Source organism: Martes martes, assembly GCF_963455335.1.
Source record: "Martes martes genome assembly, chromosome: 4".
In the NCBI taxonomy this organism is placed as follows: Eukaryota; Metazoa; Chordata; class Mammalia; order Carnivora; family Mustelidae; genus Martes; species Martes martes.
This window is the reverse complement of record NC_137891.1, coordinates 174,303,300-174,319,038: the sequence shown is the minus strand read 5'-3', so window position 1 is coordinate 174,319,038 and position 15,739 is coordinate 174,303,300. Positions and strand designations below refer to the sequence as shown.

General features: G+C 51.6%; 1 protein-coding gene across 1 annotated transcript; it reads right to left on the bottom strand.

Moving 5' to 3' along the window:
• Positions 1-13,269: 13,269 nt before the first annotated feature.
• On the bottom strand, positions 13,270-14,907 carry ID3 (inhibitor of DNA binding 3). The gene is made up of 3 exons (XM_080801880.1): positions 14,515-14,907; positions 14,314-14,396; positions 13,270-13,764 (listed from the first exon to the last, which is right to left on the bottom strand). Exons 1-2 carry the CDS (start codon positions 14,812-14,814, stop codon positions 14,337-14,339), a joined length of 360 nt encoding a protein of 119 aa, XP_080658006.1. The 5' UTR covers positions 14,815-14,907; the 3' UTR covers positions 13,270-13,764; positions 14,314-14,336.
• Positions 14,908-15,739: the final 832 nt, after the last annotated feature.

Below are 15,739 nucleotides of genomic sequence, written 5' to 3'. Positions count from 1 at the left end.
TGGTGAGGGCTTCACCCACCCCTCCCTCGGAAATGGACTCTGATGCCTGCTCCCCATGTCCTGTTAGGAATCTCAGGCTATCCTAATGCCACACTGTCATTACAGTTGTTTTTCTGTTCTGTCATCTTCCCCAGATTTAAGCTGTTCCTTGTCTTCTTTATCTCTACACCTCAACGTCCAGGCCAGTGTCCATCACAGAGTAGAAACAGGAGAATTGTTTACTGAACTGAACTCAGTGAATGTTGTTTAGACTCGTTTTTTTAAAGAGATTTTATTTATTTATGTATTTGACAGAGATGCAGCGAGAGAGGGAACACAAGCAGGGGGAGTGGGAAAGGGAGAAGCAGGCCTCCTGCCAAGCAGGAAGCCTGATGCAGGGCTCCATCCCAGGACCCTGGGATCATGACCCGAGCTGAAGGCAGAGGCTTAACCCACTGAGCCACCCAGGCGCCCTGAAAAATCACTTCTGATCTCTTCCCAGAAAAGCCTCTGGCCACTGTCAGAATCTCTTTGTGTCGCTGCGTGGGGGAAAGAGAGGGCCCTGTGGGACCAAAGAGGTCACGGGGGCTGGTATTCTCAGGCACCACCTTCTCCTGGCCTGTGGAGAGAGGACCATACTTCTTGCTTTCTAATGCCACCTGTCCCCAAGCCCCCACACCCTGCATCATTCCTCCCCACAACAGGCAGATCAAAACAACAATGCTAATAGTGGCAAAGCAAGCACACTCACACCCCATATCCACTTCAGTGATCACAACAGCCCTGGGAGGAAGCCACGACCAGCCCCATTTTACAGATGAAAGGACTGAGGCAGGGGAGTAGTTCAATGATATGCCTTGAAGGCGCACAGCTTCAGGGTCCAGAACTATATTTATTTACTATGTGCCCCTCACCATTCTGAAGGCTTATAAATCCTGTAACTCCAAATCCTCATACCTTCCGTATGAAGCAGGTGTTGTTATCACTCCAACTGTACAGATGAAGAAACTGAGGCCCAGAGAGTTTAGGTAGTTAGCCCAAGGACACAGGGCTTGGAAGGTCAGGGAGGTTTTGAGCCAGGGCATTCTGGGTTCATCCTCTTTGACCACTCTGCTGTCCATCCTTCCTTCTGCAAGCCTTGGCTTCAGTATGTGTAAGTAGGATAAAAATACCCACCTCACAAGATTTCTACGGGATTAGATCTAATATGTGTGGGCGTCTGGAACCCAGCAGATAACCCAAGGATAAGAGGTCTGGAGCTTCTCTCGGACCTCAACTGACAGTTGCAGCAACTGGCCACCAGGGGGGAGTCACGCGCCAAGGACCAAAGCCCTTCCCAGGGGCCTGGTCCACCCTTCAAGGGTTAAGGATTCTGCGGAGCCCGTTTTCCCCTATGCCCCACCCTGGGATCAATGACATAGCCCAGCCTGCTCCAGAATCTCACGGAACTGACCTTCTTGCAAAAGAAATAAAGTTTAGACCTGAAATGCATCCAAGGCCCCTTTGCTAATTCCAGTTCTGGGACTGAGGGGCTGGGAGGATGTCTGGGGAGGAGAGCCCAGCTGTGTCCCATTTGGTGGTGTAGTGGTGGGGAGGTGGCAATTACCAGCAGTGCCCCTTCTGCTGGCGGCTGGGTTCCTGGAGCCACAGCTGCAGGGCGGAGGGTGGCTGGGGGAGTTTGGAATTGTCTCCCTGGGGGTTTCCATGGTTACAGATGGATGCCGGCAGGCAACAAGGCTGCGTCCTTTATCTGTATTGTCTCCTGGGGAGACAATGGGCTTTAAGGATGGGGGACACTTGATGCAGTCCCGGCTGCAGCAGGAGCTCTGCCTGCTCTGCTCTAGGACTCCCCTGGCCCCGCTCTGGGGGCTGACAACGGGGCATGGGGCTCAGCCTTGGAAAAGACTCCTTGCTTTGGTGGACAACACAACCACTGCAGAGACTTGAAGAGGCCCCCAAACAGCAAAACTGCAGGGGCCTCTCAAAGTAGTCAATAAAAATCCCACATTTGGGAGTCAGCCCTGATCAAAGCATGATTCTGTCCCTTACTGACTTGGGTATCTTATTTTACCTGTCCAAGTCCCAGTTTACTCATCTGGAAAGTGGGGACAATGCCTGCTTTATTTTTTTTAAGATTGTATTTATTTATTTGACAGAGAGGGAGAGACAGCGAGAGAGAGGGAATACAAGCAGGGGGAGTGGGAGAGGAAGAAGCAGGTTCCCCACTGAGCAGGGAGTCCAATGCGGAGCTGGATCCCAGAACCTAGGATCATGACCTGAGCCGAAGGCAGATGCCTAATGACTGAGCCACCCAGGCACCCCAATACCTGCTTTATAAAATTACTGGGAGAAAGCACCAATCACAGAATCTGGTATCAACCAGGTACTCAGAGAGGGCACCTGGTTGGCTAAGTTCATACAGCATGTGACTTTTTTTTTTTTTTAAGATTTATTTACTTATGGGGTGCCTGGGTGGCTCAGTGGGTTAAAGCCTCTGCTTTCAGCTCAGGTCATGATCCCAGGGTCCTGGGATCGAGCCCCGAATCGGGCTCTCTGCTCAGCGGGGAGCCTGCTTCCCCCCTCTCTCTCTGCCTGCCTCTCTGCCTACTTGTGATCTGTCTGTCAAATAAATAAATAAAATCTTTAAAAAAAAAAAGATTTATTTACTTATTTGAGAGAGAGAGCACGAGAATCCCAAGCATACTCCATGCTGAGCCCGGAGCCTGACAGTCACAGGGCTTGATCTCACAACTCTAAGACTGTGACCTTAGCTGAAACCAAGGGTCGGAGGCTTAACCAACTGAGCCACCTTGGAGCCCAGAGTGTGACTCTTGATCTCAGGGTCGTGAGTTTAAACCCTATGTTGGGTGTAGAGTTTATTTTTAAAAATAAAAATAAATAAATGAAATCTTTAAAGAAAAAGAAAAAAAAGGTACCCAGTACCTGAGCTCACACAGACTCCTGGCACGTCTTGGGTCATAGGACTGTCTCTGTGGTCTTCACCAAGGCCCTTCTTCTGTCTTCGATTTAGCTGCCTCATCTGTGACTTGGGGACTTTGGAAGGCTTTAAAGGATGAAGTGAGATGATGAATAAAATGCTTAAGGAAATAGAAATCAACCTCCTAACACACAATTCTGCCTTCTAGGACTTAAATCTACTTGGAACCTGCAACACATGCTTGCAGGGGGCATGTGGTATTTGGGGGGGGTCAAATGATGGGCGCTATGGCAAGATAAGGGAGATTTTTTTTAAGATTTCTTATTTATTTATTTGACAGACAGAGATCACAAGTAGGCAGAGAGAGAGGGGGAAGCAGGCTCCCCGCTGAGCAGAGAGCCCAATTCGGGGCTCGATCCCAGGACCCTGAGACCATGACCTGAGCTGAAGACAGAGGCTTAACCCACTGAGCCACCCAGACACCCCTTTTTTAAGATTTTATTTATTTATTTGACAGAGAAAGAGAGCACAAGCGGGGGTGTGGTGGTGGCAGGCAGTGGGAGAGGGAGAAGCAGGCTCCCAGCTGAGCAGGGAGCTCAATGTGGGGTTCGATCCCAGGACCATGATATCATGGCCTGAGCTGAAGGCGGATGCTTAACTGATTGAGCCACCCAGGTGCTCCTAAGGGAGATTTTCTAAAGGAGGCAAGATTTGGAGGGTCTCTGAATCAGAATATTATTCCCCAAAGATCTGCCACCCTGTGCCAAAAAGAAACAAAAGCCCAGAGGAGAGAAGGAACTCAGCTCCCTGCTGCCGAGTTTACTTATCTGGCCCCGTCACCATCTTCTCCAAGGGAAGGTACATGCAGGTAGGGAAGAAAGAAGAGGGGAGGGACAGTTGTCATTTGTGGGACACCTTCATATGAGGCAAGTTGCTTATAAGCCCGTTTTATGGATAAGGGAACTAAAGATTACTATTCTTGTTATTCAACTGGATTGGCCAAATTATGTACAAGACCCAAGACTGAGATTCATTTATCTGCAGTATGGAAGACAGAACTTGCCCATGGGAAAGAAAAACATTTCCTTCGCCTTGAAGTAATCAGCGCCTGGGTGGCTCAGTCTGTTCTGTATCCAACTCCTGATTGTGGCTCAGGTCATGATCTCAGGGTCATGATATCGCGCCCTATGTTGGGCTAGGCATTGAGCATGGAGCCTACTTAAGAGTCTCTTTCTCCCTCTCTTTCTACTTCTCCCCTTCCCCCTCTCTTAATAAATAAATAAATAAATAAATAAATAAATAAATATCAGCAGAAGCAAAAATTTCTAAATGTCTATTATTCTTCCTTCCCTTACGAGGCACATAGTTCAGAGCCCTGCACACAGTAGGCGTTCAAGAAAGGAAAGTTCTTGTCGCTGTCACTGCTGTTATTATTTTTAAGATTTTATTTATTTATCTGTCAGAGAGAGAGAGTGAGCGAGCACAGGCAGACAGAGTAGCAGACAGAGGCAGAGGGAGAAGCAGGGTCCCTGCCGAGCAAGGAGCCCGATGTGGGACTCGATCCCAGGACCCTGGGATCATGACCCAAGCCGAAGGCAGTGGCTTAACCCACTGAGCCACCCAGGCGCCCCCATCACTACTGTTATTAAACACATTACTACACATTCAAAGCTGGGAAAGCGAGGATAAACAAAACTCACTCTCGCCTCTGAGGAATTCACCCTGGTAGAGGGAAGGACGAGAGCAAAAAAGTCACATCTTCCACTTGCTTGACTTTGCAAAGCACCTTCACATACGCCATTTCACTGAATTCTCGAGACAACCTCGTGAGGAAGGCATTTTTCCCATTTTAGAGGTAAGGAAACTGAGCCTCAAGTGGGTTTCAATGATTTGCCCAGACGTTGTAAAATACAAATAAAAAAGGAAATAAAATAATGTTCGCAGGAACACACCTTCGTTGGATTAACAGATGTGTTTAAAAGCAACAAAAAATATTATGGGAGGCTGACAAAACATGGCCCCATCTTATTAAAAAAAAAAAAAATATATATATATATATATAAAATATAGCCCTTTTTGGGTTAAAAAAAAAAGCAGCCAAGCTCTTAACAGCACTCATTTATGGAGCTACCGCAGTGTGCCAGGCGCTTTCTAGGCATCTCTTTAATCCCACAACAACCGGGAAAGGTAGACGTGGTCAGCCCCCTTTCCCAGAGGAGAAGCCAAGCCTCAGAGAGGTGAAGCTCCGTGCCCAGGGTTGCACAGCAACCTGGATAGAGCCAGGATGGGGCCCCAGGCTCTAAGACGTAGGTGAAGAGCCGGAGCTTGGACCTGTTCCCGAGTCAGTTTTGCCAAGGAATATGCTCCCGCTGAGAGGTGATCCCTCTCTCTTGTCTCACTCCACAGAGCATGATGAGCGGGAGGGAGGCTGCGGGCCGTTCTCCAAGGTAAGAGGGTTCGTTGTAGCCCATTTGGGGAGCAGAACGGCATAGCCTGGCTTTCTCCAAGTGTGTGTGTCTGCATGCACATGGGTGAGTGTACGTGGGTGACTGTGTGAGGTTGGCTGGGTGCCAGGTCTCACAAAGCCATGTGATACAAATCTGTACGTTTTCCCAAAATGTCAATTTTACTTCCAAAATTGAGACATGATGTATTGTTTTAGAAGATTTTATTTATTTATTTGACAGAGATAGAGAGAGAGAGCGCCAGTAGGCAGAGCGGCAGGCAGAGGGAGAGGGAGAAGCAGGCGCCCCGCTGAGCAGGGAGCCCGATATGATGCGGGGCTCAATCCCAGGACCCTGGGATCATGACCGGAGCCTAAGGCAGCCACTTAACCGACTGAGCCATCAGGGGCCCCATGAGATATGGTGAATTTTACATGAAAGTGCAGATGGTTATAAAATGGCCAAGAACGTAAACGTCATGTGGTATTTCAAGGTGACAAAAGACAACGAGTATGAGGAGGGTCTTTTTATGTACCAAGCACTAGTCTGAGAGCTCTGTATGTGAACTAGTTTAATCCTCAAAACTGTCTGTTGCAGGGACTGTTACTACCCCCCCACACACACACCCCACCTCCCACCCCCGTATAGGTGCAGAAAGATGCAGAGACTGAGGATGAAAAAAGTTAACTTGTTCAAGTTCACACAGCCGGGAAGCGGAGGAGTGTGGGCAAACATAAGCATTTCAATAGCCAGATATTAGAACATCTGTATTACCCATGGTTAGTGCAATTAAACGTTTACAAACAGACGGGCAGCTAAGGATGATGAAGAAGCAGGTGGCTTCCGCTTGATTGCCTTGATAAAATGATGAGGGCTGCCAACCGCCAACAGCTTACCTGGGCCAGGTACTCTAACTCTGTTGTCTGATTGAATTCCTACTACATCCCTTTGAAAGAGGTACTGTTGGGAGTTATACAGATAAAAAAACCGAGGCTCAGAGAGTTAGTGTCTGTTGGCTGGTCACACAGCTAAGAAGTGGCAGAGATGGGATTTGCATGGGGGTCTCTGACCACAAAGCTGCGCTCACACCGGTGATTATGTCACCTCTGTCCTCCAGGTCCTCTGGCCTCTGGGTCTTGTTCTTCCTACACCCACCTAGAAGAGACTCCTGAGGGAGGGGTCCTTTTATGAGTGAGCTGTTTCTGGATCAGGCTGACACTGGCCAGGCTCACAGAGTTCAAAGTTGCGTCTTTCCACCCACTGAAAACACACTTGTCATGAAATAGTTACAAATCCCGATCATGAGAAAGGAGGAGCTGGGCACTAACTGGGACTGTAAAGATCTGGCTTTTAAGCTCTAGCTCTGTGAGGAGTCCTTTCCACATGACATTGGATGAGTCACTTCCTTGCTCTGGGACTCAGTTTCTCCATCTGTGAAAAGGGAATAGTGAAGCTAGCTGTGACTTACCGAGGATCTGCCTCACGCTGGTGGGTTTCCAAGTGCTTCACACTCAGTTCCTCACCAAATCCTCCCCACAGCTGTGCGGACAGGGCACGGGATCCTAGAAGTATTACAGGGAGGAAACTGAGGCTCAGAGAAGTGACGGAGCTCGTCCAATGTGGCACAGCCTGCGAGTGAAGGCACCGAGCTAGAGTCCTACTTTTTGGTCCCAGCTCTCCTCCTCAAGGCACCTGGGTGTCCTGCTGAACAGATGCTCCTGGGGGGCGTGTAAAAGGCTCCGAAGGGTGCACGTGCTGGGCAGGCAGTGCTGAGATGCTGTGACTGGATTATGCCAATGACACCGCCACCCTGGAAAGATGAGAAAGGATTTATGTTAGGAATGTGACAACCATTTCCAGCAAGCTCTTGCTTGGGGTTACCCAGTGCCAGGCGCTTCACATAGGTCAGCTAAGTCAGTCATCAAAACAACCATTGCAGGCTCTGAAAGGATGAATAACTTACCTGTAACGGCGCAGCTGAGACACACAAAATTTGGATTTCCGCCTGCGTCCATCTGATTTCCAGACTCACAGAGACAAAGTGCAGGGGGGCTGGGGTCGCTCGCTGCCTGAGGCTGATTCTCTATGACCCATTTGTTTGCACAGAGTTTTGAAAGAGCAGCAGACATCCACAGCACTGAATCAGAGACCTGGGCTCTGCTGTGTACTTCAGGGTGACCTTTAGCAGGTCCCCTAATATCTGGGAGCCTCATAGGAGTGAAATGGAAGCAATTCCCAAGCCTCCTATTACCACGTAGACTAAACTGCTGTGCACTGGTGAGTAGGCTCTTCTGAACACCTTCTTGCTGCTGCTTTTGTATATGGAGTCAATATACACAGACAATGCAATTGATAAGATGTGGGACCAACGTGTAGGCTCCTTGGGACCCACCCAGATGAACCTGCAGTGGATGCTGGGATCAACCCTTCATACATCTGGACCCATTGCAAGACCTGTCAGGGGCCCCGATCGGGGAGGGATGTGTATGAGCCAGGGTGTGTGGGGGGCGGGGCATCTGTCTTGATGGTCTCTGAGTCCTCATCTCCTCCTTGCATGACCTAGTAGTACCCTGGTGCATCTTGAAACCTTTATTTTTAAACCTTTCTTTCTTTTTTTTTTTTTTTTGAAGATTTTATTTACTTATTTGAGAGAGGGAGAGAGAATGAGAGAGCGCGCATGAGTGGGAGGAGGGACAGAGACAGAGAGAATCAGGTTCCCCTCTGAGCAGGAAGCCTGATGTAGGGCTTGATCCCGGAACCCTGGGATCATACCTGAGCCAAAGTCACACACCTAACTGACTGACCCACCCAGGCACCCCCCCTCCCCTTTTTTAATGCTAGAAAATGGCATAAGCTAGAAACAAAACCAAGGTCAGAAAGAACCTGGATCAGTGAGAAGGCGGGGTTTTCTGGGGAGACTGCCATGCGTTGGGTATCCTTATTGCCATACAAAGCACACGTTTAGCCCCAAACCAACCAACTGCCAGCTGGCCAGCGACCACCTCGACTTAGGGTAATGAGTTCCATATGTTTCCATAAGAACCCAGCTAAGCTTTTCCCCAGCAGTTCTCAAAAAGTGTTCTCCCTCCTCCCCAGCTTCCAACTCGTGCTTAGCCCACCCTTGTTTCATTTGCTCTTAATGAGGGCAGGAGGGAGGAGGCTGGGTGGCACTGACAAGGAGGCAATGCTCTTGGGAATCACCATCCCTGACTTCACATTTCCAGATCCTCAGGGCACATGGTGGGGGCAGGGCGGGGTGGGGGGAGAGGGATGTGCTACCAGCCCCTGGCAGTCCCTCTATAGGAGCTGTGTGAGGCCATAAGCCTCTCAGGGTCTCTCTCTCTCTTTTTTTTTTTTTTTTTTAAGATTTTATTTATTTACTTGACAGAGAGATCACAAGTAGGCAGAGAGTCAGGCAGAGAGAGAGAGGGGGAAGCAGGCTCTCTGCTCAGCAGGGATGCTGAGGCAGATGTGGGGCTCGATCCCAGGACCCCGAGATCATGACCTGAGCTGAAGGCAGCGGCTTAATCCACTGAGCCACCCAGGCTCTCAGGGTCTCATTTGCCCCATCTCTAAAGTGGGCATAACAATCCATGCTCAGGGTAAACCGGTATCACAAAAAGAGCCCTAGACAGGAAGGTAGAGGCTTGGGTTCGAGTCCTGTCTTGACTATGAACTTTCTGTATATGCCTGAGCAGGTTCCTTCCCCTTTCTGGGCCCTTCTGCCCCTGACAAGCTTTAGATTTATGAACAAATGGCAAAACGTACAGAGAAGGACATCAGCTTATCTGTCAGACGTGGGTGGCTCTAGAGTGGGGCTCGCAGGAAGTCCAAGGCCTCCCTACCATGGTCAGTGTTACTGCCCACCTGGGCTCCCTTTGACAGCGGTGTGGCCCATTGAGAGTTCAGCCTCCTGTGTCTGGCACAAAGTTGGAGAAGGGTGGTGGTGGTGAGGAGGAGAGGGAGTGTCCCCAGATGGAAAGTCAGTTTATAGCTTGGGTGGGGAAGAGGGGAGGCCATGGTCAGCCAGCCCCCAGCCATTGAGTAGCATGAATCTGAGTTCAGAGGGCCACAGCACCCACTTCCTTAATCTGGGTCATCAAAGACAACCCCCAAAATCCTGTCCTAAATAACCTACTACCCTGATCCCGACTGTCCAGATCCTACCCAAAGACTGACTCGCTAACCTTGACCACTGATGCTACTCAGACTGACCCTCACACTATGTCTGTTAACCCAGGCCACAGACTGCCAGCTGCCAGCTCCCATCCACACTTAGGCCCAAACCCTGTCACAGTCTGGCTGAAGCCCAACTCTGGCCACACTCTGACTCCTCACCCTACTTTCAGAGTGATTCCTGATTTTGGTCAGGAGGAGACCCCTTGACCTTGCCACTGACTGACCCTTAAGAGGAGAAATAACCAGAGAAGAATTAAATGCTAAATTGTGAGTGAAATAGGACATGAGAGAGGACAGTGGGGCGGGTTGGGGCGGGGGGAGACTGGAGCAGAGGGTAGAGGCTTCCCGGAGGACCCCAGCAGGCCTGGGGCCACACTTGGAAGGTCGGATTGGCCTTGTGCGGGGCACGTCGCAGGCGCTCGAGGAATGCGAGTTGCCTGAAAGAATGACGGAAGGAAGGAACGGGGGTGCGATCCAGGGCGGCCACGCGGCCAGGGCAACGCTGCCTAGGCAGGAAGCGGGGTGGGGGCACGCTGAGGCAGCATCGGGCCGAGCGCAGCTGGGGGCAGCGGGAGAGCAGTCCGGTCAGCGACTCCGCTGGGTGGGGGGCCCCCCCAGGCTGGGAGGCTGGGAACTGGGAGGCCGCACTGCTGGCAGAGTGGCGGGGGCGCCGCGAGGCTCCGGATGGGCTGGGAACCCCGCCCGCAGGCTGCGGAGGGAGCCGGAGCCAGAGCGGAGCCAGAGCTCAGACATCCGGGCGCCAGCGAACACCTGCGAGCGGCCCCCAGGGCCCGCGGGGGGAGCGCGGGTCGCCGGGCCGGGGGCGGGGCGGGGCGGGGCGGGGCCGGCTCGCCTCCGCCCCGCCGGGCTCGGGCCACGTGGGCCGAGGCTCCGCCCCGGCCCGGGCCCTAAGCCGCGGCGGGTGGGCAGCGGCTCTCGAGTTGCGAGGGAGGGGAGCGGGCAGAGGGGACCCCGAGAAGCAGTTCTGCGGGAGAGAGCGGTACGGGGTTTTAGAGTGTACCCTGGGGAACGGAGAAGAGTGGTGGCCATGCGAGGTGATGAGGCCGGGAGGACACATAATTGAAGGTTGCCGGGCGCATCCACAGCTGGGGAGAGCTATAACTGGCGTCCTCAAGACACCATCTCCGGTGTCACGGGCATGACTTTGAATCCCTGCTTTGTTACTTAGGAGCTGTGTGGCCACGGGCAAGTTACTTTGCCCGTTCTGAGCCTGACTGTCTTGCTTGTTTGTTTTATTTACAAAACAAAACTCTCTTCCAAATGTCCCTGTTTCAGAGCTGATGCGATAATGAACCCAAGACACTCAGCTAATAGTGAAGCTTGTGTTTCAGGGAACTTGGTAGAGGCTTTATGTACGTTACCTTTAATCCGAGTCACAAACCTGCAAAAGAGGTACCGTCACCCTCTTTCACAAATGAGGGAGAGTGACCCTGGGTGGCCCTGGGTCTTTCATTCTGCAAGCACCCACTGGGGACTAAAAAAGTACCAGGTGCGGGAAATGGCGAGGGAGAAGAGCTGGCCTGCAGGAGAAATGAGAATATGGGTTTTGAAGCTCCTTGCTGTGCCACGTCCCTGTGCTGTGTGACCTCCAAGTTATTCAGCCTCTCTGAATCTGCTTCTTCTGTAAAATGGGGATAATGATACCCGCTTTGCTGGGCTGTGGTGAGGAATAGAAAAAAATTAAGATAAAATAGAGCCTGGCACCTGGCAGGCACTCGATAGGTGATTATGACAGAAGACACTATCCTCATTCTGAGAGTTTTCCTACCCGCAGTCGAATCGCTTTCACTCTCTAATGACTAATGAATTGGCATGCTGGTTTCAGCTTTTGTCCCAGCCACCTGAACAGCTCAGTCTCAGCAGACCTGACAGGCAATTTCCTTGGAATTAGCTTAATAATACCTTGTAGGTGTGTGATGCATTTCAAAGAACTTTCCCACCATTATCTTCTGTCCGGGGAGCAAAAACTGCCAGCTGCTGGGCAGAGGAGAAGAGAGGCTTGGAGAGGTAAAGCGGCTTGCTCAAGGTCACACGCCGCAGAGCGATTTGGGTCTTTCTAGCCGTCCCCAGTCCCCTAGCTTCTGAGTGAGCAGGAAGCAGCATGCTGTGGCAGAAAGGGCAGAAGATGAGTTCAATGCCTGCGATCAATGGTCTAAGGTAGGGCTGCGTACTTCAGGGTGGATGGCTCAGCATCAGCAATCTTGCCTAGATGTGGAAACTGAGGGCCAGGAGGGGCAGTCTCTCGCTTGCGGCTGGATAGCTAGGATGTGTTAGAGCAAGGATCTGCACCCCTGTAAGGCTGTCACCAGAACAAGCACCCCTAAAAAACCTGGGTCCCTAGACCCAACCTGGGTCTACTTGGTTGAGGTAAGAGTTCCTCACATAGGGACTGAGGACCTCGCAGGGAACTGGAGGTCTGCTATGACTCTGCAAGAGGGTGTGTGTATTTTCTGGTGTGCTCAAACCTCCCACCAGATCATCAGAGACCAGGAAACAGGTTAGGAACCGCTGGTCAGCCAGTTGGCAAAGACAGAGGTTGCCTCCCCACCACGTGCCCCTGTTCACCCCTGAAAGCTCACCCGGGTTAAGGCATGAAGGGTGATGACGTGACCTGTTTGTTATGAAATATTGAAGTAACTCATGCCAGGGGCCAACACACAGATGAGATCATATCATAAACAGGAATCTCATGAGGCCAGGAGCCTGGTGGAGCCCACCTGGGGAGCTGCCAGGTGGGGGGCAAAGGGGGATGGTGGCGATTGGTGGTCTTGCCCTCTGCCCCACTCTCAGACCTGGCCCCATGGGATGGCCAGTCTCAGGCTCTGCTCCCGTCCACTACAATTGTAGTCACTGTAGTTATGTTAAAATCCCATCTCAAGGGGCTGTGAGAACCCGGCTCAGACCCATTATCCGTGGAGCCTCAGACTCTCCATTTCTGAAATAGAGTCAAAGATGCTCACAGAGGAGACTCCCAGTGGAGGTGTTATGGGAAGGAAATACCAGAAGGAATGGGGGCTGTGAGGCTGCTTCAAACTCCCAGTCTAGGCTCAGTCTTCAACTGCCTGGTGGGAGGAGAGGGATTGGTATTAATGTTCCCCAATCAGCACCTAAATCATTCTGATCAGAGTGGCTGGGGAGTTTGAGGGACGAGAAAAGCCCCTCTCCTATTTTTTCCAAATTTGGAAGCCCAAGAGGAAGCCAAATCAGAGAGCATGAGGAGGGAAATGAAACCAGGCCCTGATCTGCTTATTCATCTCTAAAATGGGTCTATCAACCACCACCCCTGTCTGGGCTCTGGGTGAGGCTCCACTCTTCCCCATCCCCTGCTAGAAAGACCTCATGAATAATTAATGGCACCGAAGCCATAGGGTAATGGAGCAAAACAGCTCAAGGAACCTAAGAAACTGGGACTCAGGAGACCTAATTTCTATCCTGTGCTCCCAACTTGCTGGATGAGCTCCCCTCACATCTTTCCTCATCTGTAAAATGAGGGGCCAGGGCCAGGATCTTCTCTGCACCCAACCCTTACTGGATATGGGGATCCCATCATGAACCCTTTCCACTGTCCCCCCAACTCTAATCTTAGCTGGCATTTCCCCATATGTCCCTTACATAAGCAAGCTTACTTTTCCCAAGTTCCAAGGACATTGATTTCTCCTAAATTCATCCTTAGGAGAGTGTTAGCACTTAAGAAAAACAAATTATATACTCAAGTGTTTAAAAACCGTTTATTATGCAAAATGTTAACTTTTATAAAAAGTTTAATATACATTGCATGGTCACAGAAAGTCACCTTCCTGCAAAAAAGGTACAAAAGCTATATACTCTATTATAGAGTTCATAATCAGGGCAACAGAGCCTTTCTCCAAGGAGACCAGAAGACCAGCTCTACTGCTGCCTTGGCAGACTTTGGAGAGCAGCCACCCCCCACCCCCAACCTCCACACTGTGAAAGGAAAACTTTAAAACTTAGGGGTGGGGTGGGGGCCGGGAGACGTTGCCCAGCTGGTGCCCAAAGCTAGCTCTGGCTCTTTAGGCCACCCAAGTTCACAGTCCTTCGCTCCCGGGCGCCAGGTCCAGGGTCGAGGCAGGGGTTCGGGGAAGTCAAGTGGGCAGGGCGAGGTTGGGGCCCATCCATGCCCTCGGGCTTCCGGCCGTAGAGGGTCCCGGGGTCCCAGGCGGAACGGGCGCCAGCACCTGCGTTCTGGGCGGGGGAGGAAAGAAGACCAGGGAGCCATCAGTTTCCGCCGAGCGCGCCGAGGCGGGGGCCGTCCGCAGACTGCCCGGCGCCAGGGAGGAAACTTGGTCTCTACCTCCAGCTGATAACTCCGAGCCCCACGCTGCCCCCACCCAGTTGGCGCCAAAGGACCACAGGCGGAGCCTGCAACCACCCCGCCCTCCTGGAATTGACACTAGCTGGGAGAGGGCAGAGGAAGATACAGCTTCTTTTACGATTCCAAACTACAAACAGAACGGCTCTTTTATTCACCTGCGCCTACTTTTTCTCGTGTCTTTGGCCTCTCTCTGATGGAGGGCAGGGGCAAAATGCGTTCAAGGTTGAAACGCACATAGGGCGGGGAATTGGTTCTATCATTCATTTAGTGTAACCACGGATAAGTCCCTTACCCCTCTCTCGCCTCGTTTTCCCCAAACTGAAGAGGCAGTAATTCCTTAAAAGGCCAACCAATTCCAAGATTTGTAGTTTAAGCACCGCCCCACCTCTACGCCCCTGGGCGAAGGTGGGGATGCTTACCTGGAGGCGCCAGGACTGCCAGGTCAGTGGCAGAAGCTCCTCTTGTCGTTGGAAATCACAAGTTCCGGAGCGAGCTCAGCTGTCTGAGAGAAGGGAAAGAGGAAAGAGTTATGCACGGCATTTGGGAGTTTTAGGGGTCCAGGCAGCATCCCGGCTCTGGAACTCAGCCCCGCCCCAGCTCCCGCGCACGCCCCCACACACCTGGATGGGAAGATGCGGGCCGTCTGGGGGTCCAGGGGCGGGCTCGGCCAGAACCACCTGCAGGTCGAGGATATAGTCGATGACGCGCTGCAGGATTTCCACCTGGCTAAGCTGAGTGCCCCGCGGGACTCCGGGGACCAGTTCCCGCAAGCGCGAATAGCAGTGGTTCATGTCGTCCAACAGGCTCAGCGGCTCCTCGGCTGCCGGACCCTTGCCGCGACCGCGCGCGATGGCCAGGCTGCGTTCAGACAGGCAGCACACCGCCTCGTAGCAGCCGCGCACCGGGCTCAGAGCCTTCATATTGAGGAATGAGACTGGAGGTGCCGAAAGGACGAAGAGAGCCAAAACCCCCCAACAGCAGCTGGCAACGCGCGCACGCCAGCAGCGGCCCCACTTATAGAGCCCGCCTCGAAGGCACGCCCCTTTATGCAAAACGTGCGCCCGGGCCCCGCCTCCGCCAACCCTGGGCGTTCACAACCCGGTTAAATTGCAAACAGGCTTCCTCCGGCTGGTCTGACGCCGAATACCGCGGAGCCGCGGATTCAAAGAATGAGGAAGCGCTGATACTGGGGAGAGGCAGGCCTCTTTGCCAGCAAGGATTTTAAAAATCACTTAAAACCATTAAGTTTAAGAATTTGCCTTTTCCTGGCAGCGCCCCAGATCTTTGAGCTCCCCTGCCCCCTGCCAGTCCACCCACAGCCCAACGCTAACTCGAACCCACAGCTCCTCTGAGGTCATAAATCCCTGAACAGCAAAGAAGCCTTTTTTTTTTTTTTTTTTTTTTAAGCAAAGGATTTTTCAAGGGAAACTTGTAAGGAATTAGTGCCGCCTTGTTCCCCAATTTGCTGTTCGTCTGACCTCCAGACTCACTGGCGTCAGGAATTATCTTGTGACCAGAGGGGAAAAAAATTAATTGCGGTGAAGCTGAGGTTACAATGAAGAAAACAGATTTGGGCTAGGGCTGAGATTGCAGAAGGAGGAGGGGAAGGGGGTTTGAGCAAAGAACACTATTTATTTGAACAACAGGGGAAAAGAAAAGAAAAAAAAAGCAGACTGAATCCGTGATTTTTGCATGGGGAAAGAAAGGAGCTCCCACCCTCTGGCCCCATGGACTCCATAAGCAGCCAAAGATATGCCAATTGTGTTTTGGAAGTGAGTTTGATTAGAATTTTGGATAGAGTTTTAAATATGGGGGACAGACAGGATGATTTCTATATAAATCTTT

Bases quoted from the DNA above. Each gene is read 5' to 3' on its own strand.
- ID3 (XM_080801880.1), bottom strand. From the start codon at position 14,814: ATGAAGGCTCTGAGCCCGGTGCGCGGCTGCTACGAGGCGGTGTGCTGC. The intron at 14,397-14,514 runs GTGTGTGGGGGC...CCCTTCTCTCAG, and splicing joins GCCCGCATCTTCCCATCCAG to ACAGCTGAGCTCGCTCCGGA.